Source organism: Camponotus vicinus, unplaced genomic scaffold (assembly GCF_025532165.1).
Source record: "Camponotus vicinus isolate PSW18456_S1 unplaced genomic scaffold, iyCamVici1.0 SCAF_10, whole genome shotgun sequence".
Lineage (NCBI taxonomy): Eukaryota > Metazoa > Arthropoda > Insecta > Hymenoptera > Formicidae > Camponotus > Camponotus vicinus.
The window spans coordinates 1458345-1479115 of NW_028141946.1; the positions used below are offsets into that span (position 1 = coordinate 1458345).

At 35.5% G+C, this 20771-nt stretch overlaps 1 protein-coding gene across 9 annotated transcripts in view; it reads left to right on the forward strand.

Annotated features, from left to right (window-relative positions):
• The window catches only part of Antp (homeotic protein antennapedia), a 185369-nt gene that overhangs the window by 87044 nt on the left and 77554 nt on the right, over window positions 1-20771 (forward strand). For 5 of the 9 annotated variants that reach the window (XM_083079443.1, XM_083079448.1, XM_083079444.1 and 2 more), the window contains exons 2-3: window positions 3858-5272; window positions 13802-19317. In XM_083079443.1, the coding sequence (XP_082935569.1) occupies window positions 4468-5272; window positions 13802-14055 (1059 nt within the window). In that variant the 5' untranslated portion in view covers window positions 3858-4467 and the 3' untranslated portion in view covers window positions 14056-19317. Of the gene's footprint in view, window positions 1-1293; window positions 1380-3181; window positions 3435-3477; window positions 3502-3857; window positions 5273-13801; window positions 19318-20771 lie in introns of those variants that run through there. The other 4 variants (XM_083079446.1, XM_083079447.1, XM_083079449.1 and 1 more) reach the window with 4 other exon arrangements.

The window sequence follows — 20771 nt, forward strand, 5'->3', positions numbered from 1 at the left end:
GCCTCTTTTCTTTTGCGAGCCATCTCGTTCGAAATTATATGTTATATATAATGATAGTTATTAGCGTATCCGCTTTTCGCGCCCATCTTTTGTAATTGCATGTGTGGGTATGGGGGGCATATTATGAAAGTAGTCGGTTATCTCACATTAACATCTTATTCGTATAATGTATAAAAGATAATAATATAAATTCCGCTATTATACCAAAGATGATCCTAAAGTGAATCGAAATGTTCATGTAACGTTATTTTAATTTTTGTTTATTTAAAGAGGTGACGTAAATTCGCATCTGGCACTTATTTGTCCGTTACGTTTGTTTGTTTATATTGAAAGATGGTAGCTACGCGTTAGTGCATAAAATATAAATTGATTTTAATTATGTATTATGGCTATTGTTAATTGTTTATTATTAATTGGCTATTATTACATTACATTTCACTAATTTTTTATCATTACTTTTACGTTGACTTTTATTTTTATTTTTTTTTGCATTTAAAATTTAATTGTTCTACCTGGAAGCGCAAATGTTAAGGGCCAACGATAAACGCACTACACGTTACGTAGTGCAAGGTCAAGAGCTCGTAACTTTTTAATGTAACGCTACTGCTGTACGTGGCATCAGTTTATCACGTGCTTAGTTTACGACTGTTTTACGAGGCGCGAACGACCGACACGAGCTACGAGTTCCATAACCGTCAAATCCAAGTGCCATTTATGGCTGAATCTTTAGGGATACAGCTGCCTACAACACGACGCCGTTTATTTGAAGCGGTCGTTTTATCTACATCAGCCTGAAAGAGACATAGATCTCTCGACACACTTTCGTTATTTTCCAGGTTCTTTTTTATACTTTAAAGAAAGACGGTTAACATCAAATATCATATTTTATTATTATTTTTTATTTGATTAATAGTATTTATTTAACATTATTATTTTGAAAGAAATGCCAATCTCTTTACACTCTTTACCTTTTAAATACTATAAACTGATTCTCTCTTTTTTTTTAAATAATTAGATAATTTTGTTTCATTTCTCAGAAAGAGAGACATAAGAATGAAAGAATGACATAACAGAAATAATGTGTTTCTTCCGGGATAAGAGCGCCTGACGTAAAATATAGTTGGCGCCTGAACCATTTTCGACAGATTGAAGCCTAATAGTAGATAAGGGACCGCGAGACAAAGAAACTCCTATCCAGAGGCCATTTTGCTAACTAGAGGCCATCGTAGCTATATGACGTCACTTCCATATCCAACCATGGCGTCACATGACGCTCCACCCTGTTTTCAATCACCTTGGACCCGAACCCACCCAGCTGTCAGACACGCTCCACCCCGTTTTTTCCTCTTCTTCCGTGCTATCACCATCGCCATCTGCCGGTAATATTATGCACTTCTTAGACCTTTAAATAGTTAGTTGGTCTGTGATCTTTCCGATTGATGTCACCACCAAACGAAGTCTAAATATTAATAAAAATTAATTTCGTATCGCGTTCGTGGAAGAAAGAGCAACGAATGACGTAAGGTATTGTCTCTCTCTCTTTTTCCTTTCGTTCCTCTAATTTAAAGATATTAATATATTTGAGAGATCAGCCACCAGCGCACGCTCGAATTAAAGAAACGCATTCCGCGTAGTCGAATAGTAATGTCGCCCGCATCAATGGGATCGAGATACTTGCACTTGAGAGGAGAATACATAAAGGGGAATTTAGTTCAAATCCTGCGAGAGGTCGAATTTATACGCGAGGGACGTAAGGGGAAGGGGGAGAGGGTGATGGGAAAGGCGGGGGGGAGGCGGGGGGAGATGGGGGCAGCGAGCGCGTGGAATCGCTATCGGCGGCCATTCATCAATCCGTGGAATCAATACGCTGGAATTAATGAAAGCGCCGCGCGAACAGCAAGCTAGCGGCCGGAATGTTAATCGCGATCGTCCCGCGTCCGACCCGTTCTCGTGTACAGCAAACTCCCAAGGGCCTCACCTCTCACCCCTGCCTTCGCACCCTTCGCTCTTCGCACCCGCTACGCCAACCCGTTGCACATTTGAGCCCGCTCCTAACCCCGTGTCTAGCGCCACCCACACTGTCGTATACCACCCGCGTGCGATACCCGTATATCCACGTGTATATTTTTGTGTTTTTATCCTTTCGCCGTGTAACAAATTTTTCCAATTGTTCTAAAAGATGAATATAGTTTAAATGGGTCACTTTTTCATTAATCAAAACCTTAAATCTTATATTGCTTTTTATACATGACGAAGTTTATACGAATAGTATGCAGTCTTTTAAAGATTCTTCTTAATTACAAGTTTTGATTAAATTTTATTTGTACGTTAAAACCAAGAGAAACTATTAAAATTAGAAAGATTAATAAAATTGTTGGTATAAAAAATGGGAAAATAAATAACTTGCATTCGAAAAAGATGCGCAACTTTAATACATCAAATACAGTCGGTAGAGAAGATTTCGATCCGGAATCGGCAAATCGACTTGTTCTCTTTGAAGGGAAAGCTCTTCCAGCTTCAGTCGATAAGAAATCAATTGATATGGATCATGATTTTTAATTTATTGCATATGTATATGTCTATGTTCAAAGAAATAGAGCTGTGGATTATTTATTGTTATATTCATTAGTTAATTATATAATTTTGATATTATTAATTTACTACAGTTTCCCTGCTAACAAGAGGAATATATTTTTATTATATATTCAACTCGAACATATATTTATCATTTTCTTAACGTTTTCGTTTTACAATTTAAGATTAGTTTTATGTAATCTGTAAATAAGGATTTGCAACGATTTGTTTTAGATATATAATTCCGAAATAATTTACAGTATAAATAATAATATATGAAATGCAAAATATTTTAAATTAAAAATTATGTCTTTCATAAATACATTCCATGTATATGAATCTATGTATGTAAAAATATTTTGCCATTAATATATTTTTTATGCCAAGAAATATTTTCAATATTTGAATCGTTTTATAATCAACTTAAATAAGAATATTTAATAGAAAAACTGAAATCGATTATATCGATTATATATCGATCTCTTTTTATCTATTTATTAAATATCTCTGTTGCACTTATTAGTTAGTTAATGCTGAACATATTGTGAGTTAAATATGAGTAATTTGCGTCCATCCTACTAATTTCACACGAAGCATACATCGGTAACTTCACAAAGCTTCCGAAAAAGAGATTGATGCGAGGGGAAGATTTCGGTGGGAAGTGGCCATGCTGCCTAATGGATGGAAATTTTTCCAAATTTAACGATCGCTTAGCCCGCCCACACAGAACACTGCAATAAGTTTGGCGTCTGTGCGATGGCCGTCACCGTGACGAGCACATGTGTAACTCGCCTTCTGTCATTCAGAGAGCTAAACTCTGCTTTCAGTTCATTCAGTTCGCTTGACAAGGATCATGCAAAGTGAGCTTTTGGTTGCGTCCGTGATGCTATATGTTTAGATATCGTGGAATCTCCAAAATATATCGCTGTAATGTCATTATTATTTTTGTCTGATTTTTCTAACGATAATAGTCCACTTTTTAATATTAGAATAAAGATTTATATCTAATGTAAAAATAAAAGTTTTCTTTAAAATTATTGTTAATAATATATTGTGTAATTTATTTATAATTATTGTAATACTTATCTTATTATTTAATATTTCATCTATATTCTTTTTATTATGGATAATAGTATGGGTATAGTAATTTCGATATAATTGTTATTTTTAAATAAAATACTTTATATATATGATATACGTATACAAAGCGTGTTTAATGTAATTTTATAATATTGTAGTTTGTGATACTTGTAGTATAATGTGGCTCTTTCTTTGTGTTACAGGTGCGGCGTAACTTCGATTGTAGGGTGGACAGAGGAACGAAACGGGTCTGGAGTGGCTTGGCGCTTTGAACGAAGGTGTCACACCAGGGTAGACGAAGGACTTTGATTACATCTTCCGCCACCATCTCGTATACGCGGTATACTCTCCCCTCTCTTCGCTAATTAAAGGTTCTGTAGTGCTCCAGTTTATAATTTTATCAGTAGTGAGCTCAGTGTGATAAAAAGTCAAATGATGTACACATGTGATCCACGATAATGATAATTTGATATATATATGTATATATATGTATATATACATATACATATATATATGTACGTGTGCTTGTGCTGTCTAAGAATGCGTGAGATGAGAAGAATTGAGTGAGAAAAAAAGTAAAAAAATCGCGAAGAAAAATGCAATTTCGAAGTGATAAGTCTGTATCTATATAAAGACGTGTGTGTTAGTGTGTCCGCACGCAAGAGTACAAAACAAAATAAATATACGAAGAGGAAAAGAGAGAGAGAGAGAGAGAGAAGAAAAATCATATAAATCAACCGAGGATAACCAAAGGAAAGCCCGTCAGCAACGTAGAGAAGTGACATTAGCAGGTGAGACAGGTGGGACAGTAGCATGAGTTCGTACTTCGCGAATTCGTACATCCCGGACCTGCGAAATGGCGGGGTGGAACACCCGCATCAGCATCAGCAGCACTACGGTGCGGCCGTACAGGTACCTCAGCAAACACAGTCGGTTCAGCAGCAGTCCCAGCCAGCCGGTGATCCCTGCGACCCGAGTTTGTTACGTCAAGGAGTATCCGCCCACCATTATGGAACCACTACGGGAGGTCAGCAGGACATGCCTTATCCGAGGTTTCCCCCGTACAATCGGATCGACATGCGGAACGCGGCCTATTATCAGCATCAACAGGAACACGGAAGTATGGACGGCATGGCTGGTTACAGGTCGACGTCTCCGAACCCTAGTATGGGTCACATGGGACACACGCCAACTCCCAACGGACATCCGTCCACCCCCATCGTCTACGCCAGTTGCAAACTTCAGGCGGCTGCTGTCGATCATCAGGGCAGCGTTCTCGACGGACCGGACAGTCCGCCACTCGTCGAATCTCAGATGCATCATCAAATGCACAGTCAACATCCGCATATGCAGACGCAACAGTCGCAACATGCGCAGCAGCAGCCGCAGCATCAGCATTTACAAGCGCAACAACAACATATGATGTATCAACAGCAGCAGTCTCAAACCACGTCGCAACAGGGACAAGGCGCAATGCATCCTCAACAACAGCAGCAAACTCAACAGCATCAAGGTGTTGTCGCGTCGTCGCTCAGTCAACAACAACAAGGCGCGCCTCAGGGTGCGGCAAGTTCGAACTTGCCAAGCCCACTGTACCCTTGGATGAGGAGTCAATTTGGTAAGTGTAATATTTTTATAAAATACGTACAATGACACGACAGCATTTTATTTTTACATTATTAAATTTGCACCGGAATTTATTAAAATATTAATTCTTATTCTCAAAATTATATACACAATATATAGCTTCGATAGAATATATCAAAATTTAAAAAAAAAAAGTTTTTATGCGGCACCTGCCCTTGCTAAACGAAATACATAACGCAGCTTTCAAAAGTAGAATAAAGGTTTCACTCGGTGCGTGACCGAAGGAGGTCTTATAAAGAGCTAAGAGTTCTCAGGTAGCGGGTGGTCGACTTTTGAATTTATGTAACACCGCACAAAACTAGACCAAATTCGTACGGCAACCGGTTCAGAATTGGCACAATGTCTCTAGATATATCGCGAGCTATTATTTATTGCGCTGGCTTTTTAACTTGTCTGCTGGTTTCCGCTCGTTCATCAGGTCACAATAAGCATTACCTTTTTTTCTTTATGCGTTGTCATTGCCGCTTGAAATCGCAAAAGTCTATGTATATCAGTTTTTATTCGTAACATAATTCATTTTTATTTATTTCATTGATTTATTTTATGTGGAATAGAAAAGTATAACTTTTAAAATTATTTATAAAAATTTCCTGTAAATATAAAATTAGCAGTGTCTCTTATATAAGTATAATTTATAAGAAATAGGACTCTCTCAGTCAATAGTTTAAATTTTATTATTTTTGAAACATAATTTATAAATGCAATCTCACATAAAAAATTAATCACTCTTAAAAATATAATTATACTTAAAATCACTTCTCAAAGTATTCATTCGATACGTTATTTTTTTGTCGCCACGATGCACGGTATATTATTACGTAGCAAAGTTAAAATATTTTTTTTATTTAAAAATTGTTTTAAGATTATTATATTATATGTCCTTCATTTCGTCAATATATAAAAATTTGTACAATTAAATAATACATTAGCTTTGATTTTTGATACAAATTGCTCATAATATGTTTTTGAAGATAGTTTAATAAATCTTGCGTTCTTTCATGGTATTTTTATGGTACTCAACACTTTTAGGATCATTTGCAATAATAATGATGAAGTGACAATAGCATTACACCGCCACTTAAGTAAAAGATGCCAAATGTAGACAGTTGTGGACAAGTTGTAGAACCCTGCTGATTCTTCATGTTCATCTCTCGTTTCCTTACTGATTGATGGTTTTCGAGTTTCAAAAAGCGACGTCTCTATTGCCTAATCTTGCAAGGTTGTTTCCACCTGAAAAAAAGCTATGGTGAACTATTCTTAACTTTTTGTTTTTCTCACTGTTCAGTTGCTCGTGGTTTCTCGTAGAAGCAGTTTCTTTCCGTATCTTCGAATATAAATTAAGCACAAATCAAGCATTTATAATTAATTTTTCAACATGATTAAGTGTAATTATATTTTTAAGAGTGATTATAGATTTTTAATGTGATTTATTTTTTATGTGTGATTGCATTTACGAGTTATGTTTCAAAAAAAAGTGAGAAAGTGATTATAAAGGTATGTGTGTACGCGTTAACATGATCAGATATTTAAATTGTCTCGTATTCTTGTTTTAAAAAATTATGATGAATAATTTCCGTTCTACATATATTTTTAGAGCGTAAAATTGATTTAAATAAAGTATTATTTATGTTATTGATAAAAATTACATAATATTAATTATAAAACAATTATAAATTAATTATTGGTGTTTTACCTTTTGAAAATTATAATTGTAAATTTTTATTTGTTCATAATCTTTTCTATTCAATCTTTTTCATTCACAAGTATGTATTTTCATTCACAAGTACATATTTTCATTCATAAGTATTTTCTTCCGTCAATGATTGCTCGTACCATCTTTCGGTTTAGTTCAGAAGCTGATCCCAAGTATCTGCTCGAGGATAGGCCGATAAGCAGTACGGTTATGACGACGCCGTGGCTCGTAGTTTACTATCAGTTAAACGAAGAAAACGGCCCGAGTCCCTGAATATGCTCACAGATGTCGGCACGTTTAAGAATGCTCCATGCCTTGTTCTCTCATTGTTATAATATTAATTTTGCGATTTCAAAATTTTCCTACATGCTTCTAAAATTTCCCATTTATTTCCTGTTTTATTATTATTTTAAAATTCTGACATAGAATTAATATTTTAAAAGTATTGCGTGCCATGAGAGACAACAGAATTAATATTTTTTATATATTTAATCAATTTCACACGTTTTCTTTATCATAAAATCTGAGCTAAACATGCTGTAATTAGATATTCATGAATTATGCATAGTTTATTTTATAGACGCAAGTATCTTTGGCACATTTATTTAGAAAAATTATCTACATTTTTGGCATCCTTTATGAAACGCGTTACACAAGCTGAGAAATTGTGATATAGATAGTAAATTATATTACAAAGTAAAATGACGAATGTGAGTCTATACATAAATTCTTGCTCAATGCCAAAGATCTCAAAACACTGCTGCGAATATATATTGCACAATAGGAATTCTCTCCCTTTGTTTTATTTTTGTATCACAATTTTGCTAAAATTATTTTACAAGGGAAAATTTTAATATAACAGTTTAGTGATTTTTTAATGTTTTTATTTAATAGAAAAACAATTGTACAAAAATATTACTCAGAATGTCTACTTTAAATCTTGTAAAAAAGTTTCCTGACAATTTTCTGATTCTCCAAGTACTTTTATTCGAAATTTGAAATAGAAAGAATATTTTAAAGATTCTTTTATGCAATTTTATAAAGTTTTTTTTATTGTATATATTTTTTAATGCTTTCCATGGGACAAGGAAAAACACAGAGCTAAAAAAAATTTTCGTAAGATAATATTTTTCACTTGCATACCATTTTTATTTTTTATCATTAAAAATTATAATAAAAGCATATGCATTATATACGTATTTGTTGAATATTTTGTTAAGTCATTAAATATATAAACAGAAAGATAGATATACATTTATAATACATTTTAAACACACATAATTCATTTGTCGACTGTTTACAAGAGTAAAATTATCAAGGAGAATTTTTCAAAAAATTTCTTGGATCTTAATAAAATTCTCTAAGAATTCTCTGATTCCTTCAGGTACAAAAAAAATCCTGAAAATTCCAGGTTTTCCAAGGAGTTTAAAAATCTATTATTATAAATTAATTATAAATTTTTAAGATTCGAAAATATTGATATATGCATATTCTTTTCATCCTCGATAACGCAAAACGTCGTGATACTTTGCAACGTTAAGCATTCCGATTCCAAGTGTTGACCCAAGAAAAAGAAATCGACCATCGATACCGACGATGCTTTTAATGCATGAGATAATTGCAATCCTCTGTGCGAAGAGAGATTTATGACATCCCCGTTCTTTCCCTTCTCCCTTCGTGTAATTCTCAATCGGCAAATAAGCATGTCGTGACACAGTTATATACGTGTAAAGCTTCCGTTACTGCACTCTCGTATACTGAGACAAAGTTTAGAACGTGTGCATTGCAAATAAATTGGCGCAACATGAAACATATGTTATTGACAAAAGATAATAAGAGAATTCTAATTAAATGAACAGCTTTGTTTTTCTAATGTCATAAAACATCTCTTGTTTCTTCTTAATATGCATCTATTAATAACAAAAGAAATATTATAATTAATATCAAATTTATATCAAATAGGATTTATTAATATCGTGTAAAAATATTTTATATACACATATTTAAATTCAAAACCACGTGAGAAAATTTCTTAAAGCGTGATTAAAAAACAAATAATACTTAATGCAAATTTAATCGAGTGTATATAAAGTTTGTAGTCGTGTGGGAAACGAATTAGCAGATTCAGATAGAGCACGTCGGAGAAAAAGGCAATCTGAATATGAAATGCATTTTATTATAATCTAACTAGCCGTTCCCGAGATTGGTGGCCATAATGATGGCGGCTTCGTGAGATATTCGAAAAGCGATGGAGTTCAAAAGGGGCAGGAAAGGAGGAGCTAAAAAAAGTAGAAGACAAGGGAACACGTGTGTGTATATGTATGTGATTATGTACGTACAAGTATACGCATGTGTTTGTACGAGACGGAGAGGCAGGAGGAGGAGGTGGAAGGGACGGATGATGATGATGAATGAATCCACAGAAATCCTGGGACCGTTTGCTTTTGGAGCTCCGCCATGGAGGCAATTGTGAACGATATGGAGGTCGAGGTTTAATTTTCTATTCGATGTCTGGCTAAAATTCAAGCATCCGGGGCATAAAATTATCCCTATTTTATCGATTTAATTTATTCATTCATTTAATAATTATAATTCTTTTTTGTCTGAAGCAAAATTTTTCTCTATCTCGATTCGATCTTGAGTTTTACAGGACGGCCATACTGTCCTTATCTAGAGAAGCAGGTGCGAGAAAAAGTAAATTTTAATGTTCCGAGTGATACCCTAAGGAAGTAAGGATGCATATGTCGCGGCGAGCCATTCTCGCTGCTCATTATCTCGACCTTCTACCTCGGGGCTCTTTCAGACTCCGTCTTCTTGTCCGACTGTCTGCTCGTCTGTCTGGAAGACGAAAAAAAAGCAGAGAAGGAAAACCGCCTATCAGATACTCTGGTTTCTCTTCTTGGGGATTTCTAAATTCCTTCTATGAATGTTAGAGAAAAGGAAAGCTTGACGATTTTCTTCTCCGACTTTTGCGAATTTAATCTTAATTCGAGATATTCTAATTGTGTTAAGTTTACGTCAATGTTAGGATTTTATTAATTATATCAATAAATATCTGCCTATCTAAATGTGATAAAATTGAAAAACGCTTAGATTTTATTGTGGATACTTGACTTAAAATGTACGCATAATTAGAACAGTTTCTTATTATTTTTTCTTATTATTATCTTGTATTAATTTATAGAAATTATTTGGAATATATTTTCTCTCTCTTTTTAAAAATTACACTTGATTTTATAATATTTAAAAACAGTATTTTTGAGTAGCGTGTGAAAAGCTTAAAACAGCAAAGTAACGAAAGAGATTTTAAATGCCGACTTTGCGTTGCGCATCTCTCCAAGCATTTACCCAAGAAAATATTTAGACGAGATCTGTGAAGGATCTCTCGCGCAATTAATATGGATGTCTGTCAACGGCGTAAATATAATCCAAGGCTCATACCGCGAGCGAAATGATAAAATTAATGGCTACATCTGGGGTATCTAATCGAAGAGCGTTTCAAGGTCTGGTCTCTTACGGTGCCCACGTAAAGCTTAGCTTAATTGGGCAGCGAGTGGTGGCCGCACCTTATTAGCGGGTTACAACATCCGGCTAGCTGTTAATCTGAAAAGTCCTGCGTGTATCCTGCGGCGGGCCTGAAAGACCAGTCTTGGCAAGGGCGGGAGGGAAGGGGGGAGGGCAGGGGAAGTGGAGATGCGGAGCAACTAGCCTATAATAAGCCGCACGGTTGTGTACGTTCTGTTCTGTTTCGTTCCTTCATGCTGCGCCAGTGAAGGCAGACCCATAAATCTCCCGGGCATACTCCAGGGGACATTTGATCCTTGCGTAACCCAACGCCGTTAATTTATTGCCCCGCGTTTAAAGTCACCTCCGTCCGCGAAAGCCGTGGCAGCGCTGGTTACGCCGCAAACTTAGGTCATCGGTACGATTTTCTTATTATCGGGATACCCCCTTCTCCCTTCCCCTTGTGTGCGATACCCCAGAGATACCCCGGTCGAATCGAATTTACATCGTTGCGACAACCGACATTGTTTCGAGAAAAAAAATTGTTATCGAAATAATAAAAACAGGATCTGCTTCCGTTTTTTTATAAAATGCTATCGTCGAAGATTAAAATTCATGTAAAGATAACACAGATGTATTTTTGGGCGAGTTTTCGGTCCCGCGATGTGCATCATCAGCGTAAACCTTTCCAGAGCGTTTAATCATGCGTGCGTTCCATTTCACGCGTACACAATCACATCCGTGCACGCATAACGGAAACAGGAAGTATCGCTGTTATCTCTTTAATTAACGGGGCAAGTCTCAGCATCGAGAAATCTTTCGCTCGCGCAATATCGACGCCTAATTCTTCTACTCGGGTACGCCTAATCGAGATTTAAGTTTTTTCAAATCGATCGGCTTGGAAGCTCCCTATAGGTTTCAGTTCATAAATAATACAGACTCGTCTCTCGATGCAACGTTTAATAATTCATTTCTTTACTCTGCAACATCTAGTGGCATGAAAGGATTTATGGGCGAAGTGACCTTTCGAAACAAACCTGATTATTACGCCGCATCGGCTCAGGATTATCTTTATTTGAAATGGTCGTGGAGAGACGCGTGTGTTTCAGAGAAATTAATTTTTTAAATAAAAATATGTTTTGTTTCGCGAGTTTCAACAATTTAAAAATAGTCATTTATATATGGTTGCTCATATTTTTAAAATTTTATTATTATTTGGAACGATGTGGATTCGATAAAATATGTAGAATTTTGAAATTTTTTAAATCTAAAATTTAAAAATATTTTTCACAAATATTCTACTTTCAAACACTTTCTTCAAAAAGAAAATTTAAGTTATGAGGTACATTTTTATTTCTTTACAGCCTGATTAAAATATTATAAATAAATCTACATATATAAATAATTTATAAATAGACTGGACTTTTCCCTGGATGTATATCAGTGCAGTCGTTTGAACGTGTACCATGTATTTCTCGGGCGCTTTGATGATTTAGCTTTAGATCTAGAACATGATCTTCATTAACGGCGTGACGAATGAATATTAATATGATGCAGCTTTCATAGAACAGTCGACAGCGTACACTTGACAGTTAACAGTGATAATATTTTACTCATGTAATATACACGATTCCATAAAAAGCGTTTGTGCGAAAGAAACGCAACACTTATCATCGTCCACATTTATATAACACATCGCGCGATACACACATGCCCGCACATACGCCTACGTAATCGCTTTTTTTATCATATTTATTATATTTTTCTGGCGGAATAGTAAATGACTACTTTCTTAAAATAGCGGAGCCAAGAAAGTTGCCTAAATCGTTAAAGCTTATAAGAGAGCGCTAGAGATTGGTATGTTGTTAATTTGAGAGCGTAGCCCAAGGGAGAGAATAAGAGGGCATGCTCTCCCCAACTTTCTCTATATATCCTCTCTCTCCTTTCTTCCCCTCTCTTTTTCCAACGCGCGCTTTTTTCCTCTTCCTCCCTATCCTTTCTTCTTCGTCTAGTCGAACGTTTCAGGAACCTACGCGATCTCTCCATCTCTCTCCGGAGCAGAACCGCCATCCATCTTCATCGGCCGACAGCGCGACGGGCGGCGTTTGCCTCGAATGCTCGCCAAGGAGAGTTTTCTTCTTCTTCTTCTTCTTCTTCTTCTTCACCTCTCCCCTCCTTACTTTCAAGTTCTCATCCTTACGCCGCCTCTCTTCCTTTTTTCCTCCTCCATTCTGAAACATTCTTGTTTTGCTCTCTCCCTCTCGCACTCGCACGCCAGGCTAACCCTTTGCGGTTTATACCTTGTAAAGTTGTGAGACTTCTCACACAGGCTCAACTCACTCTGTCTCTTTACTACCTCTCTCTCCGTCTTTACCACCTCTTTCTCTTTCTCTCTCTCTCTCTCTCTCTCTCTCTCGCTCTCTCGGCAACTATAATTAATATTCTTGTTCGGGATTCGTGTACCGCGCCGACCGCAGATCATATCGCGGATATCGTTAAGGTATCTATCATATGCGGAACTGCACTTAGGATCGCAAGATTTTTCTTTTCAGTCGCGGAGATATTTTCGTTTCGCTCAAGGTTTTACAAAACTCTTTCTTAAGCCGACGCGCAGATTGCGGTATTTATTAAATATGCCGGTTGCCTGTAGCTTAAAAATTGAATGGAAAAATATCCATACGTACTTTGCTAGTTGCATTTCGTCATCTATGCAAGTTCAATGTCAAAAGATGTACATATTTAATATTTCATAATATTTATCAATAACGATTCGAAATTTATCTCGTACAATATGTAAATATTTCGATAGGATTCGCCAAATCCTACGTTTTTTTGATAAAATTCAAACAGTAAAACTGGTCTTTTCTATTAAAATGTTAAATTAAATAGAGAAAATATTTTTATCGATATTTATTAATTAAGTTTTTTAATTCAGCCTTTATCCAAAATGAAATCTATAATTTAATTAAGAATCGAAGCAAATAAATTAGTTTTTTGTTTAAAAAAAATGTGAATCAGATCTATTGATAATAATTTTTAATTAAATTATTATTACATTTTTCTTATAAAATTAAAAATTAATATTTAATATAAATATAAAATTAGCAATATAATTTAGCAATTTAGCAATATATATTTTCCACTGGACTTTTCCAGCCAATTCTGATTTCAAAACCTTTCCTGCTTGTACACATAATAATGGAATATATTAAATTACATTTATATGCTAATGTTATGTCTATAATAATCCTGTAACACGCAACAATTTATACTAATTAGCCATCATCATTTGTTTTGTTTCAGAGAGGAAAAGAGGTCGGCAAACGTATACACGATACCAAACGTTAGAACTGGAAAAGGAATTTCATTTCAACCGATATCTCACTAGACGGCGACGTATCGAGATCGCACACGCGCTATGTCTGACGGAACGGCAGATAAAGATCTGGTTTCAAAACAGACGGATGAAGTGGAAGAAGGAGAACAAGACGAAAGGCGAGCCGGGCTCGGGCGATGGCGACACTGAAATCTCGCCGCAGACGTCGCCGCAGGGTTGAAAGAGCTCCGAGAAGTGGAACTTCCTTTCCATCTCTCTCAGGGTCGTTTATACCTTGTTTCCAGCTACTACCTCCTTCCTACCCAAACCTGAATCCTCATCAATGACCTCCAAATAATCCCTGTAAGCAATGACGCTTATTTTGTCGTGTTAATCATGTTGCTTGTACCAAAAAAAGAAACGAAGCAGATTAAGGCGAGGAAGTTATAAAAGGACCCGTAAACGCGCTCGATGACGAATAGAAGGATGACGATAAGAAGGGATGCTGCGATAAGGCAAGAGGAACGGGAAAAGAGCGAAATGAAACGAACAAGTCCGGAAGGAATATTTGCGAAAATACGCATGAATGTTGTGGATCAGGATTATTAATGAAGAAGAGGAAAAGGAAACGTAAAATAAAACTGGATCACATGCTAATCAGAACCGCGTTAACCTCTATCGAATAATTGTACTAAACCTATAAACACACACATATATATATACATATACATATATATATATATATATATATATATATATATATATATAGGGATGAAGATGTACGTAGTTTAATGTGAAATCGTGCGAGAGAGCGAGTGATCAGTAATACAAGTGTAGTAATATACGAGTAAGGCGCATGAGAAAACGTGGTAGTATGCAAAGAGTGATAGCTATAAAGGGTTAAAATTGTCGAAAGAATGAGACGCGCGAATCTGATTGCGAGGATGATAGAGAAAGAGAAGAAGGAGAAAAGCGTTGAAATCTTTTAGGGAGAGCATTTTATTATTTATTCTCTTACATCGTAAACACACAAGTAGAGTCGTAGGATCGATTAGTAGAGTAGCAGTACGAAGATGTCCGTCGCGTCTGTATTTAGCGGTAGATAAGCGGTTTATATATAGTGTTTTTTAGAGGATTGTTAGATAGATCTTTCTTTAGTACCGCGGTGGTTCCAACAAGAATACTTTTGATTCGTGCCAAGTGTGATCTTCGAACGTGCTTTGATCAAATTCGAGGGAAGGGTTCGAGTAAACAGCGGCATACGGCAGATGGACGGCAAACGCACAGTGTGAAAAGCGGAAGAGGAGAATCACGAAGAGAGTTCTATCCTGATAACAGTGATACAAGTGTGTGCAAAACTAATTCTATTGGAAACCAGTGAATTTGATGTATAAATGTATAAGGATCATGGCGATGTTTTGACACGTTGTACGGAGGAAAAAGGCGATAGAACGACCGTGGATGTGAAACGGATTACAGTGCTGAATGATAAAGTGAGTTTGAAAAAAAGAAAAAAACAGCGCCTTCGGCGGAGCAGAGTCACTTGACGTTTCTTCATCAGCGTCATTGCAAGGTTAGTCTTGACAAAGATTGCTAATGATGTGTAATTATCGATTACGATTATTTTGTTTCTCGTTAAATCGCGTGTCCGCGTTTAATGAAATCAATAAGCTTAGTAAGAATTTCAACGGGATGATTACGAAGAATACGTTTTCACGTGTATAGTTATTTCTATATATTGTTAATACGGTTGCACGAAAGATAACTATACATCTACTGACCGATAGTTGGAAAAAAATTTGTTCCTATCACGCATATTGCTCAAAATATAATGGTGTAATATAAGCAGTTTTCTCGTAATTAAAGAGCGTGTCCGTCTAGAGAAAGATGTTTGAATATTTTGACGTTTTATTTGTTGAAAATTTAGAAATGTCACATTTAATTTAGGTGATGACATTTTCTAATATTTCTCTCAGCAAACTCGGAAATTTTTAATTTGTTAAACAAATTTGAGTGGTTTCATAGAAAATACATTTAATATTATAATATTATATATTATGATATTTTATGATATTTTTTAATACGTTTAATAACGTGAATTTATAAAATGTATAAATGGACATAATGTACAATATCTTTTACGATGTCGGACACGTAGTGTGATCTCGAGTAAATTATTTTCTTCCGTAATATACTCATGTTGGTCTCGATTCTTCCTCTTTGCTTAAGAGCAAATAATTGAAGGAATGTGACAATTCATTTCTTAATGTAGATATCGCGAAAATTTACTCTTGCTCCGCGCGACATGACGCTAAGTTACCAAGTGTTGTAATACATAGCATATTTTCGGAATAGAGAGGAGAGGATGCTTTCGGCATGAAACCGCTTGGCACCTTAACAATGGCTTCGAGCTGACAATATAATTTTAACCAAAGACAATTTTTCGGTTACGTAGACTCTACACAACACATAGGTCATATATTTTGATATGTATTTTGATTCAAACACACGCAATTACACCTTCCTTCTTTGAAAAATTTTTACACACCTCTTATGTGAAAAAAATTCAAACACATTTTTTTTATTTCGGTATTATACATATAATGCACCTTTAATGAATCATTTCCTGTGAAACTTCTATCTATACCTTACGAGATTTTACATATTTATGTCACATTATGTTACAATAAATCATGAAGTATCTCGTAAAGTATTGATCTTATGCGATCTTACTTTCATACTTTTATATGCAGAATAAGTAAAAGAACCGAAATATATATATACAATATATATATATTTATATATATATATAAAATTATATTCTCATATAAAAAATGGAGATAATTCTTACATTTTCTCTAAGCGACTTCAGCTATAAGTAAAACATCATTACCATACTTGTTCTATGCAACGCGACGCTTTCGTTCGACAAATTTTCCTCGCATAGTCTCAACAATACGGAAGATGTTAATCATCACTGGTCCATTCTGTGTATAATAATCGGTAATATTTCTGCTTACGCGATGAAAACGTTACACGCGCACGCGGGAAATGCGTGATTAGCAAGTCCAATTTGCCAATTTGTATCGAGAGGAGCGGGTTAAGCGTGGCAAGCGGTATCAGTGCACTCGTCAACTCGATCGTCTGATCTGGTTCGATGAATTGATTCGATTACGCCGTATCGGGAGATCCAGCCGGGAAGGCCCTGGCCACGTTGTAGCCGGACGTAGTTGAGCCGATTTATTCCGCCGCGGCGAATTCTGTGCTGTGTTGTAAACTTAGATCCGCGCGACATAATTATTTAGTGTACATCTTGTATACACATACACACAAATACAGACACGCACACACCCACGCATACACACACGACGATTAACGATATACGTAATTAACGATATTGATAAATTGCGAACGGTCGAAAATGTCGGAAGGTGGTCAGTCTCCTTCAAGTCTCGCTGCATAAATCGACTCCCCACCATTTTTGCATTTAAGAAAAAAAATGGAGAGAAAAGTGGCGAAGGGGGAGCGACATAAACTTGTATAACCGTAATACGTAATACGTGGTCTAGCTCGCGTTCGCGCGTCGAGATTGACCAGCCTTTCCTTCTCGAGAGATTTATTTATGTAAAACCCTTTGTCCTTGCGGAGGAGCAACGAGAGAAGTGTGTGAAGCGGAAAATCCGCGGCGGTCGCTCGCTGCCGCGCGTATTTTTTTTTTCTTTTCTCTTCTGGATACGCTCGCGTAATTTAACCAATCACGGGGTCTCACGGGAGAAGCATCCTTTTCGTTATATTCTGTTATTCGACTTCGCAATTTTGTACGCAACTTGATTACATCAATAACAGAGATATTATAGTTGCTCGTGAGATTTTTTCAGTTGTATAAAAATTTGCGCCTTTGATTTTTTTCAGCATAACACCCGTTTATATATATACGTATATCGCCGATAAATGATTTAGACGTAGGTGTACAACCTCGCACGATCGAAATGAATATTTTGTTGCGGGTAGATCACGTGTGTAAGCTCCACAAATTGTACATTAATCCGCATATGATCGGTGTCGATCCCACATTAAGATTTGTATAGTAAAGGAATGCGTGTTTATACGAGAGACACACGGAGAAGATATTTCTTACCCTTTGGTCGTAATATCAAGTGTTATAATACCGTGACCAACGTTTTAAAAAAATTTTATGCCGGAGATGTCGATTTAATTGGAAGTTTTATTTCACGACGCGTAGAAGGGGAAGGGAATTATGGGATGACTCTTCTTCTTACGATTTGCTCTATTCTCTCACATTACTCTTTTTTGTCGAAATTATTATACATATATGTTTGCAGATCAAATTTGAGACGTATATATATATAATACCGATCATATAAGTCGAAGATTCTTTATATAAACATCGGTTGTGTAATGTGTAAGAAAGTCAAATAGTGTGCAATAAAATAATATTAACGTTTAAATAAAAATGTAACGTTTAAAAAGGTACGATGGGTGTCGATGCTGCAAAAGTAATCGTCGAGCGATCGCCGTGAATGCGAACACAATTAAAGAAAAATGAAATTTTGTATCTATCGAATAGCAAAAGCTATTGCTTAGATTAAAAGTATATATATATATATATATAAAAATATAACACGCGAGAAGAGTGAAATCCACATAGTATTAACTGGGAGAAGCAAAAATGCAAAATATATATTTTATCTTTACTCGTATATATGTATATATGTATGTATATATATATATATATATATATATATATATATATATATATGCGCATTGAATTACAGATAAACATAAATTAAATCAAGTGTACCGTGAGTGTATGCAAAAGTAGAATTAATAAAGCTGAAACGCATATATAAAATGCAACACAGTGTGTGTACGTACGAAGTATGTCTCTCTCACTAAGATATAGTATTTCTCGATAAGCATAACATCTAAAAAGTCTAATTCGTAAAGTAAAGAAATAATATTTAAGTCAAAAACGGGCATGTTCGGTCGAGTTAGAGACGGCGATCGTGAATTTGAATTAAATTTTCTGTCTATATAGATAAAGAGAATCTCGTACATGCAGCATACACCACGGGGAGAGAGGGGAGAGGAGCGCAATTAAGAAATTTTATTTATTATTGTCCACGATACGCGCGCGCGCGCGAGAAAGAGAGAGAGAGAGAGAAAACGGCGAAAAAAATGTACATAAGTCCGATCTTTTTAACTAGGCTATCCGCGCAAAACGCTACCACTAAATAGAGAACAAAGAATACGAAGAAATATATAAGTAACGCTTGTCGATGAACGAGTACTTTTCAGACCCTAATATTGTTTAGTCCAGTAATATTTATTGATAAATGTTTTATATATACATGTACATGTATATGTATATATATGTATATATGTATATGTATATATATATGTATATGTATACTGCAAAGTGAATTTTTCTGTTTGTTTAATTGATTATATACACAATAAATATTTTTTATAATGTACTCTAGATAGTTGTAGGTATATTTGTATGTACCATTACTCTAACACTTCCTTGAGTATCTCTACGTGAAGTAACACACGTGGATCGGTAGAGATTACGAGATCCTATGCTGCTGATGTACTCTCGCATATCCAATCATTTTTAACGGATTACACACGTAGATACGAAACGACGTTTGAAAAAACGATGGTCGAAATTGTCCGTATTTCGATGCTTCACTCCTTGCTTGAATTCCTTGATTTCCATCAAAATATCATGTTTTTTAATCGTGCGAACGTTAATTTAGCGAGAAACGCGTCGTACGTGTATGCGCCGAACAGTTCCTGGCTTCCTGTCGCGTTTCAGGAAGGTGTCATTAATTTCATATACCCTTTAGATATCGTACTTCAAATCTAAATACGTAATTTTTTTTATTTATATAAAAACAAGCAAGTTGTGTGGAAGTCCCTCGCCTCTTCAAACTATCCAATTTGAATTTATCATTGCGAAATATCCGATCGATATTGTTTTAAATATAAACGATTAGAAGCTGATAAAATTTTACAATATTCCCTAATTGGTAAAAGACATTAATATATGTTGCAATACGTTTTTATCTTTTAACTTTATCGATTATCATAAATTTTTATAATGTGCTAAATTGACTATGTAATATTTACTATATTCGCTTGATTTAATATACTTGAACCGTATTTCGATGTATGTGTAAATGTAAAGGAAGAAATCAAGGCATTATATAGATGTATCGCTTACGTATAATTGCAACTAGGGGAGATTGCCATAAACGTGAAACACGAAAAATTCGAAAAAATCCTTTTTGCTATTTCGAACATTTCGCGAGATGTGCGGTCTCGTGTATTGATTATATAAGTTTCGCCATGTCAAGACTGATAGACTCCGTATGAAACGCGAGACAAGAATATTATACAATAGTCGCTAAAAACAAGAAGACATCCAGACCGATGTAATTATTTATCGATAGACATAATTATTTAATGGTATCCATTGTGCGTTTACATTGAAAACTAATTATTTCAGAAAAAAGAAAAAAATCCATAGGTCGAGAATCAATTTTAGAGCGACTTCGGATTTAAAAAAAAAATCTTTCATTTTGTAAAAATCTCGAGTCGACATCCAAATACAAGACGCAAGCAATAAGAATTTTCCAAAGTCGCTCTAATTTTCATTCTGACGCCCCCCCCCTCCGGAGGACACGCAGCAGGCAAGAGATGCATTTGTACATAATTAGTCATGGAAAATGGAGATCTTGCGTTTTTTTCATCTTCTTTTTTTTTATTATCGGCAGGGCAATGTTGAAAGGCGACGTCTGACGTCGCGGCATCGAATCGCGAGCCGCGACCCTGTATACGATACCGCGTAGGTAAAGTAGGTACCTGTTTACTAGACTAAAAGAATAAAAAAAAGAGAGAGAGAGAAAACTTTACAAAGTAACGGTAGCA